Source organism: Malaclemys terrapin, chromosome 14 (assembly GCF_027887155.1).
Source record: "Malaclemys terrapin pileata isolate rMalTer1 chromosome 14, rMalTer1.hap1, whole genome shotgun sequence".
NCBI classification, from domain to species: domain Eukaryota; kingdom Metazoa; phylum Chordata; order Testudines; family Emydidae; genus Malaclemys; species Malaclemys terrapin.
This window is the reverse complement of record NC_071518.1, coordinates 22,949,783-22,973,361: the sequence shown is the minus strand read 5'-3', so window position 1 is coordinate 22,973,361 and position 23,579 is coordinate 22,949,783. Positions and strand designations below refer to the sequence as shown.

General features: G+C 39.5%; 1 protein-coding gene across 7 annotated transcripts in view; it reads right to left on the bottom strand.

The window, feature by feature from the left end:
* Nucleotides 1-764: 764 nt before the first annotated feature.
* The window catches only part of LOC128848735 (uncharacterized protein F13E9.13, mitochondrial-like), a 43,039-nt gene continuing 20,224 nt past the window's right edge, over nucleotides 765-23,579 (bottom strand). For 5 of the 7 annotated variants that reach the window (XM_054048848.1, XM_054048851.1, XM_054048852.1 and 2 more), the window contains 4 exons: nucleotides 16,125-16,275; nucleotides 13,758-13,885; nucleotides 5,323-5,496; nucleotides 765-855 (listed from right to left, as the gene is read on the bottom strand). In XM_054048848.1, coding sequence (XP_053904823.1) covers nucleotides 770-855; nucleotides 5,323-5,496; nucleotides 13,758-13,885; nucleotides 16,125-16,275 — 539 coding nt within the window. In that variant the 3' untranslated portion in view covers nucleotides 765-769. The remainder of the gene's footprint in view (nucleotides 856-5,322; nucleotides 5,497-13,757; nucleotides 13,886-16,124; nucleotides 16,276-23,579) is intronic. The other 2 variants (XM_054048849.1, XM_054048854.1) reach the window with 2 other exon arrangements.

Genomic DNA, 23,579 nt, shown 5'->3' with positions numbered 1-23,579 from the left:
AGATTTATATGTTACAATATGTAGTGTGTAAATGGAATGGATGAAAAATAATTTAACATATGAAGGACCCCATGCTTCCCAATACTTCTGCACACAGCCTGTGCATGCAGACTCTGTTTGGGGGCTGGGGATGTATGAAAAGGTAAGAGTATCATCTTTAGGACATTGTCTACTCTTCCCTGCAGATGTTCTGTAGTTCTGGAGGGAATAGACCAGCCAGTCCCACCAAATCGCAGGGAAAGGAGTGCAAATTACTGCAGACACAGAAATTTGTAACCATACACACATGTTTCTGAAGCATCTGTGCTTTCTACAGACCACAGCAAGTCAGAGGACTCAACAGCCTTTGGTGGAACCATTGGACAGACAGGTAAGTCCAGGGAGAAGGAACCATGGAAGAAGGCTTAAGTTGAGCTTCACGCTGTGTTTTTTGGAATTACCTGTATCTTTACAAAACAAAACCTCTGGGAGATGATGTTTTTGCTCTACAATGAGTGTGCTGCTTTTGTTTGGAGATGGATGGAGACTCCACCAGCTTACAAAGGGTTTACACATTTATCCTTTGATATACACAACATCATTTACATTAGCATTAATGGAAGCTACGCACAGATGACACAGATGTCAAGAGACAGATCCCAGTGGACAGATTTCACTCACAGTCCCAAAGAATGAAAACACACATACATTCATGACACTTCAGATTCTGGGTTTTATCCCGTTTAGAGCCAAATGATCAAAAATGAAAGTAAAATCTCTCAAAATAGAATCAGAACTTGTCATTTTTATTTACATTTGACTGTTTTTTTTCCATAAGATAGTTCATGAAGTAAAAACATTTCCAACCCAACGAATCTGCAAAATACAATATAGATAATTATAAACATAGTATTGTGCACAATTTCTTCTCTTTCATTTGGGTGCTCATATAAAAACACCTCTCTGAAATGTATCAATGTAGAACATGTCTGGGTCCACACCATTCTCACTAAAACATCACACAAGATTTTCACATTATGAACCCAAATAACAAAAAAGATTTTTTTTTAATCTTTTAGCACTTCTAATCATTCTCTGATTTTACATAAGCACACAATGACTTCTAGATTTTTTTTGGCTAAGGAAAATCATTTGTATATGTGATAATTTTAGTTTTAAGAGATGATTGAATCTATCCAATATTGTTTTCTATGACAACGAATTCTTTGTGAAAAATGAAAATCTGTGTTTACCCCTCAGTACTACAAGAAAGGCTTCCATCATAATTACCCCTGTGTGTATTAGGAAGGATCTTGGCAGTCTGCAACACCACTAATACTAATCATGAGAAGTGCAGAGCTGTATTAACTGATCTGGAAACAGCATTAAATCTTCTTTCCAAATGTTTTTTATTAAAATATTTTGTCAAAATTTCAAAAAAAAATTCCAGAAGCTCTATTTAAAATATAATTAAATATTTACACTTACTCTTCATTAAGTAAGTGAATCCATTTCCCAGTTGTTGTTTTTTTAAATTTTGGTGGTGGTAGAGCATTTTCAACCTGATGCTGTAATGGCAGTAGACCGTACCACCTACAACTGCCTGAAACCTCAGGAAGTACTAATGGCTTCAGACAGATGAACTCCTGGGGAAGATATTGGGACCACCAATGGAGGAAATGCCATCGACAGGGAGAAAAGTTATTAAATCATGATTAAGCAACGGCAACCACAAAGGGAAGGCAATAGGAAACCACCCCCTGTATTTTCTCCCATGAGACCAATCATGGCAGAACAAAGGCAACGTGATCCATGTGTGGCACTGGATGGTGAGATACCTCCCATGCCAAAAGGCTTATCAAATTATCCTGGGGAGGAGATTCCAGCCATCAAAAGTACCAGCTGCAGTTAAGATGGTGCTGTACCAAATCTTTTGGGAAGTACAGTACCTGATGTTTGCACCAAGGAAAAGAATAACTTGAACCTTCGTAAAAGAATTATCAGAACAGGAAGATGGATTGTAAGGAGTATGTATGAAGGGAACTTTGCCACTGTGATCAAAGATGTAAGATAGATATATATGGAATCTGAGCTGTGATGGAATGGTAGAGGTCATTTTGTGATGATGGATGGGTATGTGGTGTACACTCCTGTTCCGAGAAAGTGAGAGAAAAGGGGTTGCATTTATTTTATTTAAGGAGACACCAAAGTGTGTGCTTGGATATAATCCAATCAGCGATACAATCATTACAATTCGCCTTCAAGCAAAGTCAGTTAAAATGTTGATCATACAGGTTTATGCCTCTATGCAGCTGACAAGTGAACAATTTATGGCATTCTATGAATGATTTGAAGAGACACTTACTAAAAACACCAAGTGAAGACCTCACCCTTGTAATTGGAGATCCGAACACGAAAGTTGGAGCTGTAAGCTCTTAAAGAAATAAAGGGAAACGATGGTCTGGGTTTACAATATGAGAGGAAGATGTTTAGTTGAAGTCTGTTACTGTAATCATCTGGTCATTACGAACACTATCTCCACCCAACATCCTATATGTTTACATATATGGAGGTCACCTGACGGTGTAACAAAGAACCAGATCAACTATGTAATGATACAGGGACACTGGAGATAAAGTGTCCAAGGGACAAAGACGTCCCTGAGTGCAGACTGTGGGTCAGACCATCAACTGTTACCCTCAAATATAAAATTAAAATATAAAAAGATAAGACGTTTGGCAGGTCTGCTGTGTCTGCACTTGTCGCAAATCAACAAAAACTACATGTAAAGAACAGGTCTGAGTCACTATCATAGGTGAAAGAGAAGAACAACCCAAATGAATTTTGGGATAAAATGAAAACTATCATGCTTGAAGCTGCCAAAGCACACATTCCAAAAAGCCAGTGTCGGACCGCATCATAATTAACAGAGAAGGTGACTGAGCTGCCAAAATGACTATGCAGAGTGGGAGTGGCTTGGAGACTGAAGAATGCAGGACAGAAAATACACTGTAAGGAACTGAGCAGACAGATTGAAAGGCAGACTAGAGGAGACAAGAGCAAATACATTAGAGCAAAATGTGAGGAACTTGAGAATTAAAATAATAAAACAAAAGGTATGTTCACAGTGGTCAGACATTTTAGTAAGAAGTTTTCCCTGCAACCAAGCATAATAAAAGATCGTGATGGCAGTGTTTTTTATTGAAGGTGGTGATTTCAAACACAGAGAGATTACTGTGCCAACCTCTATGCCTCATCAGAGCCACTTACAATACAGGATGATAGAAAAGAGAGTACAGACCCAGAGCCATCAATCCTGAGCGAGGAAGCGGTGCGTGCTTTTATGAAAATGAAGCCTGGGAAAGCACCAGGGGTAGATAATGTGCCAGCAGAATTGCTAAAAGTGATCAGTGATGGTGGTATTGATCTCATGTGGAAAATTTGCAACGATGCATGAATGACTAGAAATTGACTGGATGATTGGACAAAGGGAATTTTTCTGCTCTTACCGAAGAAAGGAAATAGAACAGTACAGTGACTATTGTACCATCTCCCTGATATAGCATGCAAGTAAAGTGTTCCTCTGTATAATTCAGGATGGCAAGAAGCAAATGACAGAAGCAGAACTACCATCACCACAAGTTGATTTCAGAGAGGGTCAAGGCACATATGATCAAATTGTGAATATCCAGCAATCCACTGATTAGGCATTTCTCTGGCTACGCCAAAGCATTTGATATCATCCATCATAACACCCTCTGGAGGATACTGGCAGACATGGGGATTCCAAAGCATCTAACTGAATTCATCACAAGTCTCCACTGTCAACAGATTATGGTGCAAACAGCAGTAGGTTTTCCACTGGCACATGGGAGACAAGGGAGCATTCTGTCCCCAAGTCTTTTTAACATGTATGCAGAATTTATTCTGAGATAAGCCCTGAAAGTTTTGATAAAGTGGAAGGAACTCAGAAATGTTTTTGTTGCAACCATCAATGGAATTCAACAAATGTTGGAGTCTGTTAAAAACTGTTAATGAGAAATATGGACTACTGCTGAAAGGGGCAAAAATAAAAATGCATATATCTTGACACTATCAATAACATCAGGATGCAAGTGGACAGCAAGATTAATGGTCAAGCTGTAGAGGTAGTAGATTAATTTAATTACCTGGGATCATACATATTCCAACCAAGAAGGCTATTCTAGAGAAATCGGAAGAAGACTAGTGATGGCTTGTTCAGCCATGGCCTCCTTTATAAAAGTGTGGAAAAACCATGGCCTCTCAAAACATACAAAGGTTCAACTGGTGAAAAGTTTAATTTTTTTCCATAGCGACTTATGGAGGTGAATCTTAGGGAACTAATGTGGATGACTAGAAGAAAACTGAAGCCTTTGAAATGGGGTGCTGGCATAGACTCTTATGTTTGAAATATTACTGGAGAAAAGAGGACTCTCTGCTCTCGGAAATCAACAGGCACAAACTTATGTAGTTTGCTCACATTAGCCACAGAGATGGAAATAATCTTGAGAAAGTTATCATGGAAGGAGTTCATGATGGGTCATCATAGTAAAGGACCAGCAAGGAGATAAATAGATAGGGTGCCACTCATAACTGGGAGAGGCAGCTGCTGAGTGTCTGAAGTTAGTGATGGATCAAGACTTCCAAAAATTCTGCTATGTCGTCACCAGTATTCAGACATGAATAAATGGACTTTTCTAACTTATAGCATTTTTACTGTATTTTTTGACAGTTTGATTATTATTTTATTAGATGAAACTGCTTTACAAAAACTCATTCATTATGTCCTACAACATTTTTTAAAATAGGTATTATCCTGATTTTACAGATGGAGAAACTGAGGCACACAGAGGCTAACTGACCTGCCCAATTTACAATTCTGGTGGCTGCAATCTTAGGGTGTCCTATTATATTCCACGCATAAAACAAAACTCAGCTAATTCTTAAGCTGAACAAATTCTTTACCTGTCGTAAAGAATATATTCCTGAAAATTTCTAAGAGGTAATTTAGTATTGGAACATGGGAGTAGAGAGCTGCAGAAATGTGCCTACAAATGAAACTGAGAACAACTGTTTTCTTTAAAATGCCCCCTGATTTATTGGCTAGCCATGGAGAAGATTCCCTCCCTCCCCCCATTTAATATTGTATTAACCAATTCCAATTCCCATGCAACTCCCATGAATGCTAATGGAGGTTACTTGTGCATGGTACTTATATCATATTGGATGTGTACGGTAACCCCACAGAAGTTCTGCTGTGGCCAGATTTTATTCTGCACAAACACAATACTATATGATGATAAATTCATTCTCTCAGTTTACCTATATGATCCATAAATTTCTTTACTCGGTCAGGATCAACACTATTTGCCCAGTAACCTTCTTTCTTGAAATATGAACCAATTATTAAAGCATTTGCATCCAGGTAGCTCCTTGCATTCTCCAGCGTCACTCCAGACCCAATCAGCACTGGAATCTTCACAGCATGTTCAACTTCTAAGGTGAAGAAAGCCACGCATGTAAATCCAACATTAGGATTAAGCCTGCTCTAGAATCATTCTCCCTTCTCCCACCCTTAAAATTATAGAGACAAAATTAACCAGCCTTGACTTATCCAATTTCCAACTGATACTTTGCTAAAAAATGATACTGACTATCCGCAACACATGGTCTTGGTTTCTCTGGTAAAGAATTACATGGCTTGTCTATTGAAACCACTTGCAATGACTGCTAACAAAAGAAGAAGAGCTCTGTGTAAGCTTTCGAGTTTGTCTCTCTCACCAACTGAGAATAAATACAAGCTATTACCTCACCCACCTTGTCTCTCTAATATTCTGGAACCAATATGGCTACAACAAAACTGCATACTAACAAAACTGCATTTGTTTTGTACAGCACTATTCAAGCAAAGGAAACAGAGTTGGGGTCACATGAGACCACCATTGGCCATGCATCACATGGCAGTTTCAGTGCTGAGGAAGAGGCAAAGCCCGGGACTGAAATAATTAATGGCCACTCTTGTGACCCCCACTCCACATGGGGCAATGAGTGAATACAGTGGCCTCACTTGCGCTAGCCCTTTCTTCTCCTGCCCCCACAAACCAGGCTGCACAAAGATGCCCAAGAAGTAAGGTTGCCAACCCTCCCGGTTTTGCCGGGAGTCTACTGAAATCACGCTCTGTCTCCCGGAGGCTACTGCAGCCAAACTGGGAGATTTTAAGCGCTGACAGTCTGGCGGTGCAGCTGGGCTAAGGCAGGCTCCCTACCTGCCTTGGCTCCACACCGCTCCCGGAAGCGGCCGGCACATCCCTCTGGCTCCTGAGGGGAGTTCGGGGGGGGTGTCTCCGCATGCTGCCCCCGCCTAGGAGCCGCTGCAGTGGGATATGCTGGTTGCTTTCGGGAACCACCCGAGGTAAGCGCCATCCCCCTCACCCCTTCCAGCACCCCAACCTCCTGCCTCAGCCCACACCCAAACTCCCTCCCAGAGCCCGCACTCCCTCCTGCACCCAAACTCCCTCCCAGAGACTGCACTCTGTACCCCCTCCCACACCCAATCCCCTGTCCCAGCCCACACCCCGCATCCCAAACCCCTGCCCCAGCCTGGTGAAAGTAAGTGGGGGAGAGAGAGGAAGGGGAGATGGAGTGAGTGGGGGCAGGACCTCAGAGAAGAGGCAGGACAAGGGCATGGCCTCGGGGAAGGGGCAAGATGGGGGACGAGGCAAAGGTATTTGGGTTTGTGCGATTAAGCAGTTGGCAACCCTACCAAGAAGTCTCTGCTGAACTGAGCTTTTGAGGGAGCTCCCTTGCACAGCAGAAGTATAATGATTCTTCTGCATCTTGGATTTCCTTGTTACTATTATTTTTACAGCAGTACCTAGCATCCAAATGAGATCAGAGCCTCATTTTGCTAGGCGCCGTACAAACACATAGAAAAAGGCAGTCATTTATATTGCAATAGCACCTAGAATAGAACCCAGATCACTCAAGTCAGAACCCAGTGTCGTGGGGACAGAATTTATTCCGATGGGAGTTACTTAAATATCAAAATAAGGATTCTTAACTGTGTTATCAATTTCTCTTTCATTCCAAAAGGAAAAGAATAAAAACAAATCTTTCTATATGGTAATTAAAGTGTAACAGCAACAAGAAGACAACATTATTCTTGTTTCCATTTATGTCAGCACAGATGGGGGTTTTTTGGGTGGAGGCAGTGAGATTATTAAAATGGCAGAACTATTCAATAATGCTGTGTTCATTACAATTCTTTAGTTATCAGTTTAAATCACAATAATGGTAGTTAGAGCAGTGTATATTTCTACCAGGTCTCTTTGCTGAATTTATGCTATACAGACGACTAGAACAAGATCTTCAGGGAAGACGCAACAAACCAGTGTTATTCCCCATGAAAGGAAAACTGAACAGTCTCTCTGGTTGATCTTCTAATTTAGGGGAAGGGAAGCAAACAGTGGTCATGAGGACTATTTGGAAACTCCATCTACTTTATTTGCAGGCCAAAGGCAGTGCTAGTAAAGATTGTTTTTGTTTTAAAAGGGCAGTGGGACATAAAAGCAGCACATTATTTTATCTAGAAATAACACATCACTTAACAAGTCGAACCTTCACCAGGTTGCATATGGTGAAATTCACCCCTGGGCAGAAGACAAGGCTTATGCAACACTGAAGTCCTTCTTCAGCCCTTGTGCAGTCCCTGTGCACAAGGGTGAATTTCCCTCAGATTTATTCAAGTGACTGTGTTCACTGTGAGACTGAAGCATTCTGAGGTTTTGGGTTTTTTTTTTTTTTTTTTTTTTTTAAAAATATGACAGAAATCGATACAAGGCCCAGAGAAAGTAGTTTGTTGTTCAGATCACAAATTTATTATTATGTTCAGTTTCTTTTATGGAGAAAGGACAGATGATTAACAGGAGTCTCTGAAAGGCACAAGTCAGTATCTAGCTATGAAAAAATAAAGGCCCAATTTTAATAGGTGCTGAACTTCCTCATGACCATTCACTTCAAATTGGTTCTCACAAAAATGACTCGGTGCCTTGCAGGACTGGATGCTCTATTTGCTTCCTCAAAGAAAATGGTGTTGAGCATTATTTCTGACCTTTACAGGCATATAAAAATTGCTTTACTTGGTGATAACAAGCTGGCATAGGTGGTTAAAGCATCAGGGAGCTAAGGGAAAGGATACACACGTAAAGTATAAAACTCTGCAAGAAAATGCTGTTTACTTAAAAGTTTCATAAGAAGTGTAACTTGTTAATGATGCTATAGGAAAGACTAATTATTTACTGCCATTCTGCTTCACCAAGAGAAGAACTACCTATACAAATGCTACTGAAGCTTTCTCTAGATCAGATGTGCTAGCATTCTTCCATCTAAAACAAACACCATCTGTCACATAATGTAAACACAGAAGAATAAGACCATCCTACAGCAGAAGACAATTTTAAGCAAAGCCTTGCCCTGAATTAGACACATCAGATTAGTCCGGCTATAGCCCTTTTCATGCCTATTTTATATCCTGACAGGAGTCCTGCTCACAATAATAGATTCATTAGCTTTCTACTATATTACCAAACAAAAACAAAATCAGAATTTTATTTATAAAATGCCCTATCTATTAAGAGTACCATATCAGCTTTACTTAGGCTCAAATACAGATTTAACATGACATTCTTTTCACAGATATGCATTGCAGTATTCAACTGCTCTCCCAGGAGAATTTGGTCACAAGTCTGTATTTGTTTTTATGAAAAGTGCACAGGACACATTGCAGGCACTATATAATTATACTACGTCAATAAGTAAACTGATGATGCAGGAAGAGTAGAATATCTAAGCTGACATATGGGCCTGAGAGAAGCCCTAAGAAGCAAAGACTAAGACAATGAAAACTGAAATGTGCTATTTCAAAGGCTTCCTTAAATAACAAAGGATCCAAGCATCCTGCTGTAATCTGTGTGTGAAACAGACCCTCCACACACAGATCTGTCCCTTCCGGTGCAGAAGGTGGGGCCAGCCAGAAAGTGCCAGGATAGGAAACATACATCATCCCTACTGCCCACTTTGGCATTACATTGGGTTACCAAATTGAGTGTAAAGTCACTCAAATTATTTTAAACAGATACTTTCACACAGTGTAAGACATAATGTTGATCCATATCAAATGGTTTACATTTTGGTGTTGTTTAATAAGACTCGTGCTATACCACTGCCCAAATTCTAACTTTTTATTTTTTAAATAGGCAACAGCATTATGGGAATCAGTACGGTATGATGTTTCTGCGTAGCAGAATTAAACATTAATTATTATGTTTGTTAATTGTCTCTAAACTCAAACCTTGTTTGTAACTCTCAAGCCAACTCTTCTCAAGCTACTGTACTTTTTCAGATAATTTTGTGACTATGTATTCTATGTGACAAGATCTCAAAGTTTATACAGTTATACTTAGACATTCCTCTGCTTCAATATACTATAATTAGAGGGCACTGTGCTCTTTCTTGGGACAGTATATCTGCATACATGTCTAATAAAAATCAGATGAAATAGCATTTAGTTGCAAAGCATAATGAAAGCTTTTGAACTAGGATATGCACAAGTTGCATGAAATAAAGGCCAAAAATTCATAGCTTTAAAATAAAGGCAAACAGTGTAAAACTAAACAATGCCCCAATAACTTGATCAAATACTTTTCTTTAACATTTTTTTCATATGCAATAATCATTGTACCATACACACCACTGTGTTTATGGTATATGCTGCACTGTAACACATTTTAGTTATTTGAATTCAAAGGGCTTTTTTTCATCATTATGCTTAGTGCTTGTAAAAGGTGCAGATTAGTGACAGAAGTCCTCTCTTTATCTATAGAACAGGTACAGCACGGGCAGCAGCAATGTGCCCCTACCCCAACATAAGTGAACCACCTATGTGCAGAAAGGTAAATTGGTCTCCATGTCCCTAGTGTGAACAATGCCAACAAAAGTACAAATTATTACTATCTATGCTGGTGGTTTTTGTGACCTGGGCACTTGTCCAGTGGTTACTGGACTACGACCACTAACTCATTTTCCCACAGTTCATCAAACAGTCATCAGATAGTAAAAACTTTTTAGTCACTTCCAACCTGGACTGGATATGGACTGGAGATCTAAAGATGAAAGCACCTATCCTCCAAAAGCAAACCTTGAGCTATTTAGACTTGGACAAATCTCCCACCATAGACATTTTTATAATATAATTTTGCCTATCCGAAAGTTAAACACATTCTCAAATGGAAACAGTCTGCTAAGAAATTAAGTGCAACATAAAATGCTCAGCATTCTAGGCTTCTTAATGGCCTGGCAGGGACAGAGTGCAAGAGCACAGGGGACTCTGGGTCGCTCACTTCCTAGACCAGTGCTGCTTAGGTACTTTGTAGAACCCAAGTAGCTGGGTACTACAGAGAGGCCAATAGTCACTGGCTGTACAAGCAATGCCTGCCAGCTGCTGTGTGGAATGGACTGGTAGTTGACTCAGAGGAGCCTGCTTGCCTGCACTCATAAACAGAGGAAAAGCAACATATGTGTAGTCCTCTATAAAAGATTTACAGAGATTAATACATGAGAGATCCTCAGGATATCATGTGAAAGGACTTTTGGTCAGGGCTGGTCATGGCAAAGTATCACCACATTAGGCGGCTTAAATTAAGGTATCAACACAAACTAAAAACAAAATTCTAGCCCCTATACACAGTTTCCTTGTTTGACAGAAACCCTTCTTTCCTACCTCAAATCACAGTCAATTCAATACATCAGAGAAAGGCACTCGCATTTCTGTATTGTTTCATAACAAATCTGAAAAAGGATATGGCAAAATCTCAACTCCCTTTTCAATTCTGCTTTCAAGAGACAGCTGATCAGATCAAAGCTTAAGTTGGCATAAAATGTTTTAAATTATACATTTTGTAACATGATGAAAGGTGTCCAATTTTGTCTACACTTAAAGTCTTCATTGTAACACAGTACTTCTAACAACACAGAAACTTGTGAAATGCAAAACTTCACTCACACCAACACTCAACTTTGTGTACTGTAGGTCTGATTCCTTTAGAGAGATTACCAACACTAATGTGCTTAAACTGTCATTTCCTACCCTAGAATACTGATTTTTCAAGAGGTCCCTCCTCAATTAACAATTCAAAACTACCACCCTTTTAAATGAGGGATTGCCACACTGTCACAAAATCTCAGCACTTAGCTGCGTGATCCAACCAAAACAAACCCAGGATAATAGGTTTGTTGTATTCATGACAAAAAAGTGAAAGCCACACAAATGAGTATACTTTGTGTCATTTCTCTTGTCTCTGTTCTTTGGACCCAGAAAGAGAATAAAACTGGCACACGTACACAAATCCTAGAATCCATAGTTTGGCTTGGTTGGTATCCCACTGTAAAAACTACAGGACAAAATCTGCTTTCTGATGCGTGAACTGGCACCCACCAAAGTCAAGGGAAGCTATGTGCACACATCAGAGAACAGAATTTTGCCTTTTGGTTTTTATGACTTTTTGAGACTCATTTGATTTTTCCATTGAAGAAGGGGGAAACAAAAAACTAATTTAAGGGTGTGGATGATACAAAGGCTAGGTCTGTCAAGCTTTATATTCACATTGTTTTCAGAAGGTTCTGTTTCATGAAACAATTTTTGTTTAATACTGAGAAAATCTATTACTTTAAGAGGCCTATCTCCATAGAAGGCCAACTTTCCACTGCAGTTTACCTAATCGTGGGCTAAAATGTAGTCATTTATCATCTATTCTTTGGCAAGGGCTTTGTTTTAATTCTGTATATACACATGAAAACCTATTTTGCCCAGTTTAATATGCCTTGTAACAACATAGTGTTGAACCTGTATTATATGGATAAATACTGGAAATTTCCAATAACTATGTAACATTCTGAATGTGGTCTGATGCACAGGTCTCGAGGCTAAATATGTAAAACATGTAGTATGTTTTTCACCTGCCTTTTCTTCTTTAGAATTGTAATAAGGAAGGATGAATGACTGGCTGTCTTTAGACCAGAAAGAGCCATGTTTAAAGCAGGAAGAATGGAACCCATAAAAGCAGACTTCTTGTTTCTTCAAATAATTTTTGCTAAAAAGGTGCTAAAAATGTTCCCTGTCTTGGTTGAGCATATGATGATTACTTTTAGAGCCTGATCCTGGGAGGTTATGAACACCAGCCATGTCGATGGGAGCTGACTTCAAATGAAAGTTGCGGGTGCTCAGCATTTCTCAGATTCAAGCCATTCATCTACATGAATATCAGTCCTTTGCAGAATCAACTGCAACAAAGGAGGAATCCAATTTGTTGAAGACAATTCCAGCCTGTGCTAATATAGTAACATTAGGCACCATATAGGATATCTACACAGGTCAGAATTCATGGGTCAAGTTGTTCTCCCTTAGAAACAAATACGCCATTTAAAAATAATTTAAATGTCACATACTTTTCCATTTATCAGCGAAAGAGAATTCTTTTTCAAATCTTAAAGGCTACACTTCCCCTAGTATTACTGCACTGAAATGTCTAAGGGCATGGCTACACTTGCAGATGTAGAGCGCTTTGATAAACCAGTCTTCATAGAGCGCAATAGGGAAAGTGCTGTAGTCTGTCCACACTGACAGCTGCCAGCGCACTGGTGTGGCCACATTAGCAGCCCTTGCAACTGCCACAAAGAGCAATAAATTGTGGTAGCTATCCCAGCATGCAAGTGGCTGCAACATGCTTTTCAAATGGGGCAGGGGGGGTGGAGTGTGACAGGGAGTGTGTTGTGTGTATGTGGGGGGGGAGAGAGAGTGGGTTTTGGGGGGATGAGAGCATGTCAGCATGCTGTCTTGTAAGTTCAAACAGCAGCAGACCTCCCCCTCCCCCCAGCCTCTCTCTGTCACATACAGCATTCCACAGTAATGGTTACTTTGTCTCGGAGCAGATAAGCATGCCAGCTGTCAAATGGAGCTTTCAAAGGGCATATCCAAAACTTGACTTAAGGGGATTATGAGATGTTTCCGGAGGCTGATCAGAGCGCAGTAATGCAACACTTTGCTCACACTGATGCTGGGGCGGTCCAGCAGGGGCGCATCAAACATTATTCTACTCGCCGAGGTGGAGTACCAGGAGCGCTTTAGCCGTGGAGTCAGAGTGCTCTACGTGCCTTGCCAGTGTGAATGGATAGTAGCTAGTGCAACCAGGGCTCCTTTAATGCGCTGTAACTTGCAAGTGTAGCCAAGCCCTTAATCTCAGCAGATTCCTGTCTTCCTGCTGGAATATCAGTTTCACAATGAGAAATCCAATTATAAATATTCTTTCCATGTTAATAGTTAAGTATTTTTAGTTAGCCTAGTCATTAGCCTTTTTTTTAAAAAAAGGCTATGGAGAATCTCATTCTTAAATTAAAATCATGTAGTAATTGAGCCTTCCTTTTCTTACAAGATGCCAATATGAGTAACACTTAATTTTACCAAGCATATTTTCCCAATACTTACAATAATTTTAGCTTTTACGCTTTAAAAATTGTTTTTAGAAACATGCTACTGTACATCCAACCAGAACCCAAATCACTATGGTTTGTGCTAGACCAAATCAAACTCTACAGTGAAAGAAAGCTTCTCTGTTTTTAGAACAGAGAACGTATAGATTTCTCTCTATATTAATCCAGAAAATGATTCACGGGTTGTTGCCCGACCTTCGTGTGACAGCTCTCACCTTTCAATTCTTTAGGATCTGCCTGCATTCCAGTAGCTGTTCCAGTCAATACAATCCCGTCAGCAAGGAAGAACTCAGCAGCCTTAGCAGTCTCTGATATACTGACATCTGCTGTCAGAGCGTGAGCGCTGTAAAGAGCAGAAACATAACCTGCTGTTACTTTCAGCATACATACTTGCTATCCACCTTGTTTAATGTTAGACTGCTTTTCTTACAACTCATGAATGTATTTCAGTTCCCTATTGTCAGAACAATTGAAGATTGGCTTTTTGAGTGTTAAGTGCCCTTTTTTACAGTTGAAATTAAAAACACAATGTGAGGAAGAAAAAAAAAGTTTGGCCATCCTAGACCCCATAACCCACTTGTCTCTTTGTCTGGGTCTCACCCTGTCTACACGGTGACTGCTAAATGTGCTAGACTGTCACCCCGGAGTACCAACTGAGCTGGCAGCTTTTGTACTGAGCGCCTAATTTTCATAGATGCTGAACTCTCCTGATTTCAAGTGGAGTTGTAGGTGCTCGGATCTTCTGTAAATCAGGTCCTTGTCCTCTAGGAACTGGACCAAGAGCATCATCTCATTTCATAAAGGCCAACAAAAAGTACTAACTTTCAGTCATTAGCAAGCACTATATCCTGGATATTTGTCTTTGGAGAAAAAATGAGAGCAGCTATCATCTTCAAACGGTATTTGCTTCATGCATCCAAAGATGTGCCATTCAAATTTAAGCAGTAACTGTCGGTAAGATGTGTAAGCTAGCCTCTTTTTCCAAAACCTACATCTATCTACAGCAACTTCAGCTTTAGACAGCTTCAAAAATTTGAGAAAGTTTTAGCCTTTGAAACATCAACTTTTACATTTATAATTTCCCCTTATCTTTTCTACAATAGAATCAGGAAATATGATAGTTACGAAAGACAGTATTATACAGTAACCTGATGCTCTGTACTACCATAACAGGGTACTAACCACAAAAGACCAGTAGTCCTGGGACTAGTGTCTTTCTTTTTGGGCCAACCAGATCTGGGAATGGAACAGATGGAACTTGCTTCACTAATATTGAGAGGCAGTGCCTCTTCTGGCATATTCACTCTGCCATGACCCTCTCTAGTAGTGTGACTGTGCTAAAAAAAGAATATCAATCTATTTTTTGCACCCAGAAGAAAGTCATTGTGATGGCAGGGCCTTGATGAGATAGTGCATATATAAAAATATAGAGGGAAAAAACAGAGTGAAAGGAAACTGAAATCCCTGAAGCTAGAAACAGAGGATAACCTGGGAAACAGTTTGTCAAGTTAGAGAATTGGATACTGCTAATTCTTGGTGCCAGGCATTTTGTTGTTGTTGTTGTTGTTGTTGTTAAGGAAAACACCTCAGCCCTTTAACCCCTACCCTTTAGTTCAATAATCCTGTGAATATTTGTTTCCCATAAACTGGTTAGATGACATTCTCCTTTCCACTATTAACTAAGCAAATAACAAACACCACATTGCATCAGCCGATGAACAGCTCAGTGTACATTCTAATTATCAGTATCTCATATGACAAAGATGAGAATATGTGCACAAAGTACCACGTTCTGGGACTTCTCAGGAGAAGAAGAAACATCACTGCGTGGATGTTCAGAATATGCAGAAATGAAGCTATAATGAAATGTTTCTTTTTTAAAAATCAGATATTAAATATGTCCAAAACCTAGTTATTTCCATGACTTTTCCCACACTCTAGACAAACATCTTTCTTGAATTCAAGTTACTTGATACGTGCAATTCGCAGCTTTTTGGTTCTCTCTTTTTCTGAAATAAAATTCAAAGAAACATCTAATAACGGAAAGGACTGTGTGACAATTGTGATGAAATGTCAGCTGGAATTCACATAGCTGTCGTAAGATGCTGCTGTCTGATAATCATAAAACATACTCCATATCCACATACAGCATTGATTTAAAATTGAAGAAACCAATATTAGAGGGAGGGGAAGGGATAAGAGCTTTTAATGTGGCAAAAATCTCATGATTCGTATGTGTCACATTTGGTAGCCACCCATATAACTTGAAATAGCCATTTTAGATGCTTAACCTCATGAAACATGATTTATTTGTAAACATAATAAGGAGATACATCTAACTGATATAAAGCATCACCTTATGTCACACATAAGACATTTACAAATTCTGAAAATTAAACAACTGCAAATTCCACAGACCCAGAAAGCTGCAGTTTATAGGTGCAAGTTTAATAGTTTTGCAAAACCGTGTGAGCAGTAAAGTTCTCCCAATATTCACTTTCTGAGCAATTAATAAGATGAATGTAAAATGAACATCAGATCATTTTTACATTAACACATACGTAAACAGGGCTCATATTTACCTGTGTTTCTTTTTAATATCGGCAAAAATTTGAACATGCTGTGCTCCAATTTGTTTTCGGTATCTTAGCAGATCACCTGCACAGGCATTTATCATCCCTTCATCAGCTACATGAGAAAAAACAAACCCTTCAACTCGGATAAAATCGAGACCTAGAAAAGAAATTTGAAATCTGAAGATGAAATTGAACTGCAAAGAGAAATTACATTTCTCCTAAATTTCATCCTGTAATTACATTTTTGTCTATTCTGATGCAGTATTGAGAGGTTCTCAGACACTGGCACAAAAAGCAAGTCTTTTCTGATAAGCAGTTTGTCAAGCCTAGTTAAAACATGTTAATAATTTTAATGCAACCCATTACTGTGGCCTTTGGGTGCAGGGCATACATCAAGAGCAACACAAACTGAATTTCCACAAATGGACCCCCACACACTTTGTACCTCCCAGGCCCACTACAAGGAAAAATCCGTAAGCTGGATGGTGAGAGATATCTCCTAATTGCAGCTAAGGTACAATCTTTGGATTTCGATGTACAAATTTCAAATTTTAAAATCAATTTCTAAAACTTTCTGCAGTTTTTATTTAATTGGTCAAATTTAGAGATCTGGACCTGCAATCCTTACAGAGGTTGAATGACTATTAAAAGTGAAAGGGAGTTTTGCTTGAGTGCAGAATCGGGCCCAATTAAAAATGATTTTCAGTTGTGAATTTAGAACATTACTGGTTAACCCAGTAAAATGGCAGTTCTCAAACTTTTGCACACTGTTTGGCACTATTTAAGACAATGACTTTCATTTTTCCCTTTTCCCCAAATTCTCTCCCCTCCCAGTATACCAAACTCACATCTGCCTTGCATCAACTATAATGTTTAATTCTATGAAGAAGCAACAATAGGTAGTAGTAAAGGAACAAGATGAATCTAAGGTAGTTATATGGCTCCCAGTACTGTAGTATCTGAGAACCTCCCTATCTTTAGCTTATCTATCCTGTAAAGTAGGAAAGTGCTATTATCTCCTGTGATGGGGTGTGCACTCCACACTAGCCCTGCAAGAGCTGAGTTGGACCAGGTGGAACAAATCACCTAATTAGGCTGCAAACAGGGGAGCTTTAGGCTGGGGACAGTTAATTAGAGAGTTCACCTGTGAGAGACAGGAAGGGCTTCTATAAAAGACAAGAAAATGGAAACACAAGGGGTAGCAAGGAGAAGTATTTGAGGGGGCTACAGAAGCAAGTTGCCTAGTTATTCCCTGGGAGGAGGGAGTGAGACTGGCAAACCCAGAGAAGTGGGGAAGGCCAGGAGATCTAGAAGCAGCTCAGGGAAAGGCAGCAAGATACAGGGACTGGACTTCAACTGCTGTGTAGAGGGAACCTGAGCCAAACCTGGACTAGAGGGTAGGCCTGGGTTCCTTTGCCAGCTACTGCAGTAGTGGCACTGAGTGGAAGTGAGACAGAAGACTGCTGGAGAGCAGGACCCTTGATTCATCCACCTGAAAGGGAAACCAGGATAGTGACCTGGCTGGAGGGCGGAGTCAGGAGGACAGCTGTGGCTCCTGAGAGCAAGAGAGGAGCTGCAGAGGAGAAGCTAACTGGGTATAACGGCTGGAAGGGGTGTTGGACTGACCAAGCTAATCCCCAGAACGGCCAGGAGGTGGTACTATCCAGTGGTTGGTAGAGCACTTTGTCCCATCCCCATTTTACAAATGGGGAACTGAGGCACAAAACAGCTAAATGACATTGCTTTCTGTTTTGTCTTCTGAAAACTGTCAGGTTCAATCTTATCTCTTGTGGTCAGGAGTTCCACAGAAGGGATCTGACACCGAGAATGTTGTCCCCAGCCCCTTAAGAGATTGTGCAGTAAGCAGTCATGTTGAGTTGCGGCGGAAAAGACTGTCTTAAAGACAGTGAGGCCCTAGCCTATTAAAGGCCATGTAGATAAGGACTAGGCCTTGGAATTGACACTGGAAGTGTCTGGGTATCAGTCAATGATTGGTCTGCTTAATAAACTACGAGTTGCGTGTTATGCAAATTGACATTTCTGTGTGAATTTCACCTCAAGTCGAATGAGTTGCCGTTGTCTATCTCTGCAGTGATGACTGCACAAACTTCAGTGGCACCATGCTCATCAGATGGGAAAGGGCTAGATGAAGGTGAAAGAGGACAATCCCTTTTGCAAACTGCATGTTTTAAACCGTGAAGAGTCCAAAATAAGACTCTACACTTCCTGGATGATGAGTGGCAGATACTCTCGGCAGAGGACAATGTCAATATTCCAGCAGCTTCTCAAACTGCTTCCTTCAACCTTTGCAGCATTAATTTAATCTTCCCTGGATTAATCATGAGTCAGCTGTTTTTAATCCACATTTATTTCTTCTAAGCACTGCCATCTGGTAACAGCGATGACTCAGTTTGTTTAACAGTTTAGTGTTGTCAGCATACTGACCAAGCATCTCTTTCACAAAGGCTAAAATCTTGATTAATATTAGGGGAGAGGAGTATATTTCACCAGCCCAATAAAAAAAAAGATAACAAGTGTGTTGTGAATTCAGATTGCTGGCTATACCTTTGATCATTCCTCTAGCTAACAGTAAGAGCCTGGCCTCCTCTGTGATATGGTTACTGCTCCATTTTGAAAAAAAGTGTTTGGTGTTTCTTTGGTTAATTTGCAAAGAAAACCCGAGTTACGAACCACGCTATGAGGAAAAGCACAACAACAAATAACAGCACTGGCTTATGGAATCTAGCAGATATTGGTACATGTGCAATGGTTAACTTTAAGAAACCAGGCACACTGCCCATCTAGAAAAGGCTGACAGCATGCTGATCTGAACATGTACTGAACATTCCTGAGCATATACAGAAAGATGCTTGCTGATCAGCAGAGGCAATAATACATGTATTTTTGTCTCCTCCACAAATGTTCCTGAGACCTGGTTATATGCATCATTCTATGTAAGCCTCAAACAGATGTAGTTAATTAAATCAGGATCTACAAACAGGAAAACATGGTAAGAATACATGGTTTACCTGCTAATAATGAACCAATTGAGAACTAACTGTAGCAAACAAATTCAGACACAGAAATTCTTTGCTTCTCCACAAAGAGCATTTTAAGTTTAATAAAAACAGAATAGAATGAAGATGACATGGTGTTCTGAAGAGGGTATTAAAATCAACTCTTATATGGTTGTGTTTTAATAATGTGAAAATGCATTGGATATAAAGATATCCTCCAAACAAAAAATGAATGGAGAACTACACAACATTGTATTATCTCCAAGTATTATGGTCTATGTTGTTTGTTTACAGATATTACTATTTTATATTTTTAAAAAATTCCATGTTAAAACAAAGTGAAGAAGTCAAGCGATCAAGTTAGGAAATGCCAAAAGTAATTTAATTTGGCCCCCTCATATGTATGGATTATGTTAGCCTTTATTTACATGATCGAATACTTTTTTTAAACAGGAAAAAATGTTTTTACATAGTTTTTTTTTAATATAATTTCCTAATGAAAAAAATCCTCAGATATTCCATCACATAGATTCATACTGACTGACCCTCAAGTTGGGTGAACAGCAGAGTTTGGACCTTTAGATCCACAGCACAGACCTCAAGACCTGAGCTAACAGAATAACTGATAGACATAGCAGGCTGTGTCTGGATCAGGTACTGGAGGATGAAACACACATGTTGCCAGTGGATTTCACAGCTATTTCCTGAGATAAGAAGAACGTAGCGACTCAGGGCTCCAAAGTTCAATTCCAGGTTCTGGAAGAGAGAGTTCTCTACTGTCATAGACCCTTCTACCGCATCTGCCTCTGCTCCTATCTTTTCACCACTCTGCTTTTATCCAACTCCTCCTTATCCCCTTCTGCTCTCCCCAACTCCTATCACTCAGTGCTCCCCATCACTACTTTCCAGCAACTGTCCCTGCCCTCTGCTTCTCCCCATCTGTTAACTCCTACAAGCCATAGCTAATTCTTCACTCTTTGTCCTTCTCCCCACTCCCTGGGCACCAGCAGGGAGGCACTGAGCGCACAGGAAAGACAGTTTACTTACTTTCAGTTTTGGTGCTCAGTGCCAGAGTGGTCCGGAAGAGCAAATTTGGGGAAAATCCTTCAGTCCCTCTAGCCCCATGCTTAGTCACTCTCTGAGGATGGCATGAGGGTGACCAGATGTCCCAATTTTATAGGGACAGTCCCGATTTTGGGGCTTTTTCTTAAATAGGCACCTTTTACCCCCATCCCAATTTTTTACACTTGCTATCTGGTCACCCTAGATGGCACACATGCACTCTGATCACAAACTCTTGTGAAGGGTTGGAGCATGCTCACTACAGACATAATCTTCGGAGAATTTAGCAGTGAAACTAACAACTCTCTACTGAGCATGTGCAAACTGCGATTTTTTTAAAAAGAGGCTATTAACTTGGTCTAATTAGGACAGTTTTTCACAGAACTGACACAATGGCGACCCCTCCTAACAAGTTAGTCCCTGCTCCAAAGCATAGATGCTAGAACATCTAAAAAGACACTCTTAAAACTAATTTGTTAATATGGCAAAAATGTATTTTTCTAATCTCATTCTTGGAAATAGCTCAATCATTTTTGCTGAAACTTTCCAAAACAATTCAGCCTGAAACGATTGCCCGGCATAGAAAATTTCAGCCTGAAGGGTTTAAGTTTGGGAAATTTTAAGAAACAGAGAACAGGGTCCTGTAACAAGAATCTTAACTATAGATGGCACTATCAACTCCACATAGAAGTACACAGCACTTTCTTTTGCTACTACAGTTATTTTTCCAGACACCGCTTAGAACAGATGTCCACCACAATTGCCAACTTTCATGTGGTAAATAAGCACCTCGACTTCCACAATAAGTCCAAAATCAAGCTAATACCATTTCAAAACAAGCCAATCCCTAAGAACCCCAACAATGTGACTAGATCCCCCTGGTGTACAGTTTGGGACTGTGGTGGGCCCACTGTGCATCACTGACTCTCTTCCTCGCTTCCATTCCCCACCCCCCCACTGGCCCCTGCTTGCCCTCCTTTGCCGGAAGCCGATAAAAAAAAGAAGAAGCAACAAGCTACAAGCCAAAAACTAGCCAACAAGCAACTCAAAAGTCAATTAAGCCAAAACCAAGCCCAATTTCTCCATTTTTTCCACGGGTTTGGTATGTCTGATGTCCACAGTTGTTTATCTAACCATTGTTGTTTTCTGCATAATCAGCAGACGACATTGCATTTTCTTGAGGCTGCTTGAAAACAATGCATGTTGTCATGCACCTTGATCTCTCTTTTACAGAGCTGTAGAATTAATAAATATATAGGTCTGTAAAGAAACCAAGTTCCACCAAGTGGGTGTATTTATGATCGGCTTTTTTCCTTTAGTCCATGTTCCTTTCTGTGACCATTACTCTTACACAATAAAAAAAAAAGAGGAGAAGGTGCCTTCCTTTAACTTTCTTAAACGTAGCACCATATGACTGCCAATGTCAGATTTATCTGAGAATTCCTTTGAGTTAAAATATTGGGGGGAAATTGAGATGTTCATCTCTCCACTTCATTCCTCACCTACATACAAAATGTTTGTGTGAGTGACAAAGTGCTGGTACTTCTTCTGATTTCCCTCCACTTTCTCAAAAAAAAAAAAAAAAAAAAAAAAAAAAAAAAAAAAATTGGGGTGGGGTGGGGGAGTAATGCCATTGTATGTACCAAGAAGCCAATTGCTGGTTTCCAGCACAATTCTGTTCAAAGGCATTATTACTGACAGAGAGTAGACGGACACATTCCCCAAAGGGAATGAAATGGCTGCATAATAGCAGGAGATGTTGCTACTGCTGCATCTGCTTTTTCAAGTACCACACCTTTAAGTATTTTTGTAACAAAGACTAAAAATGTGCAGTGCTCTGTTTATTAATAGTCACCTCTATTGACCATTAAAACTTCAGCATTACACAATCAAGTCACTACTGCATCGCTACAGAAATACTTATCAAAGATGCGGTATCTACAAAGCAACATTCACTTTAATTAAGAGTTGTTGAAAGGGGCTCTTCAGATTACAGTGATTCCCTCTTTCTTCTTGCTTTCCTGTTCACTGAGCTTGAGACAATCATTTTTGCAGTAGCTGAATGAAATGCATTAAACACAGGTCCTTCAGAGCTCCAGTCCCCCAGTTACAGAGCAAGTAGTGCAGAACAGCAGCAGAGATGTGCAAAACTCTAACAGTACCTTCAGGAATTCTCTCCCTCATTAATAATGACTAAGAAGTCGTAGAAATATATTGTTCCTTCAATATATTCTCCTTTTGGTATTGCAACATGTCCCTAAATGAACCCTAGTTCACTTAAAGCATTCGGTTCAGGTTTTTTGAAATACAATAAATTGATGTTTTTGCAAGCACTTAAGCACATCAAGTATCCTTACATGGAAACTGTACCTTAAAATTAAAAGAGAACGGGATTTTGTTAGTTAATTTTTATTGCAGCCATAGCTTTTTCTATAGGCTTTAGGGCAGCAATGAAAATGGATTAAGCTTGCTAGTTTACCAACCAGATCAATAGCAAAAATGCAGTTTCCACTTTTTAAAATGTTGAAAAGAAATCACAGTTCAAAAACACTTCTATTAATAAAAACTCCCTTAAAAAAGAGACTATTAAGATTTTCAGAGAGAAATTCAACCAAATTACAGCTGTCACTCTAATAGACAAGTCTACATTTTTTGAATGGTGTTTTTAATTTTTTTAAAACACAAAGTTAAAATAAACATCTTTTAATTTTGTGGGTCTTACAAAAGAAAGTGCCAGGTTTTTGGAACTATACATGCAAAAATATGTGAATATACTGCTATTGCATGGGCAATCTGGGTAAATGCACATGCAAACTTAGTCTGAGCAGTTTAAATGGTCCTTTATATGTGTGTCCTGTGATTTTAAATGCATCAAAGAAAGTGTGCGCACATATTTTTGCATGCACACAATTCATTGACATGGAATGGTACCTGCTGCCTGCCTGGCTCTGGAGCAGTAGACATTATTTCCAGAGTTGAGCTTTAAAAAAAAATCAGAGAAGCTCAATCACCAACAAAAATATTCTGATATGACAAGAATCTTAGTAATCAAAGTTACTGTCATTTGTATTAAAATTAAAACAATGATATTCAGATGAACTCCATTCAAAATACAGGGAGAAAAGAAAAGTGTTTTCTCAACAAAAAGGATCAAATCATTAGGGGAAAGTTTCTAAAATATTACAAAAGCATTAGAAACAAAAGCTGGTAAAAACAACCATTTAAATGGTATGATATTATAAGAAGATGCATCTGCTCTCCACTCACGATGACTCTGTAGCTAAAAGACTACAGTGGTTCAAAGGAGCCTGAGAACTTACCTGCAACAATGTGGATTGTGAACCATGGAAGAAAAAGGCAATACAACAATGCAAGAAGATAA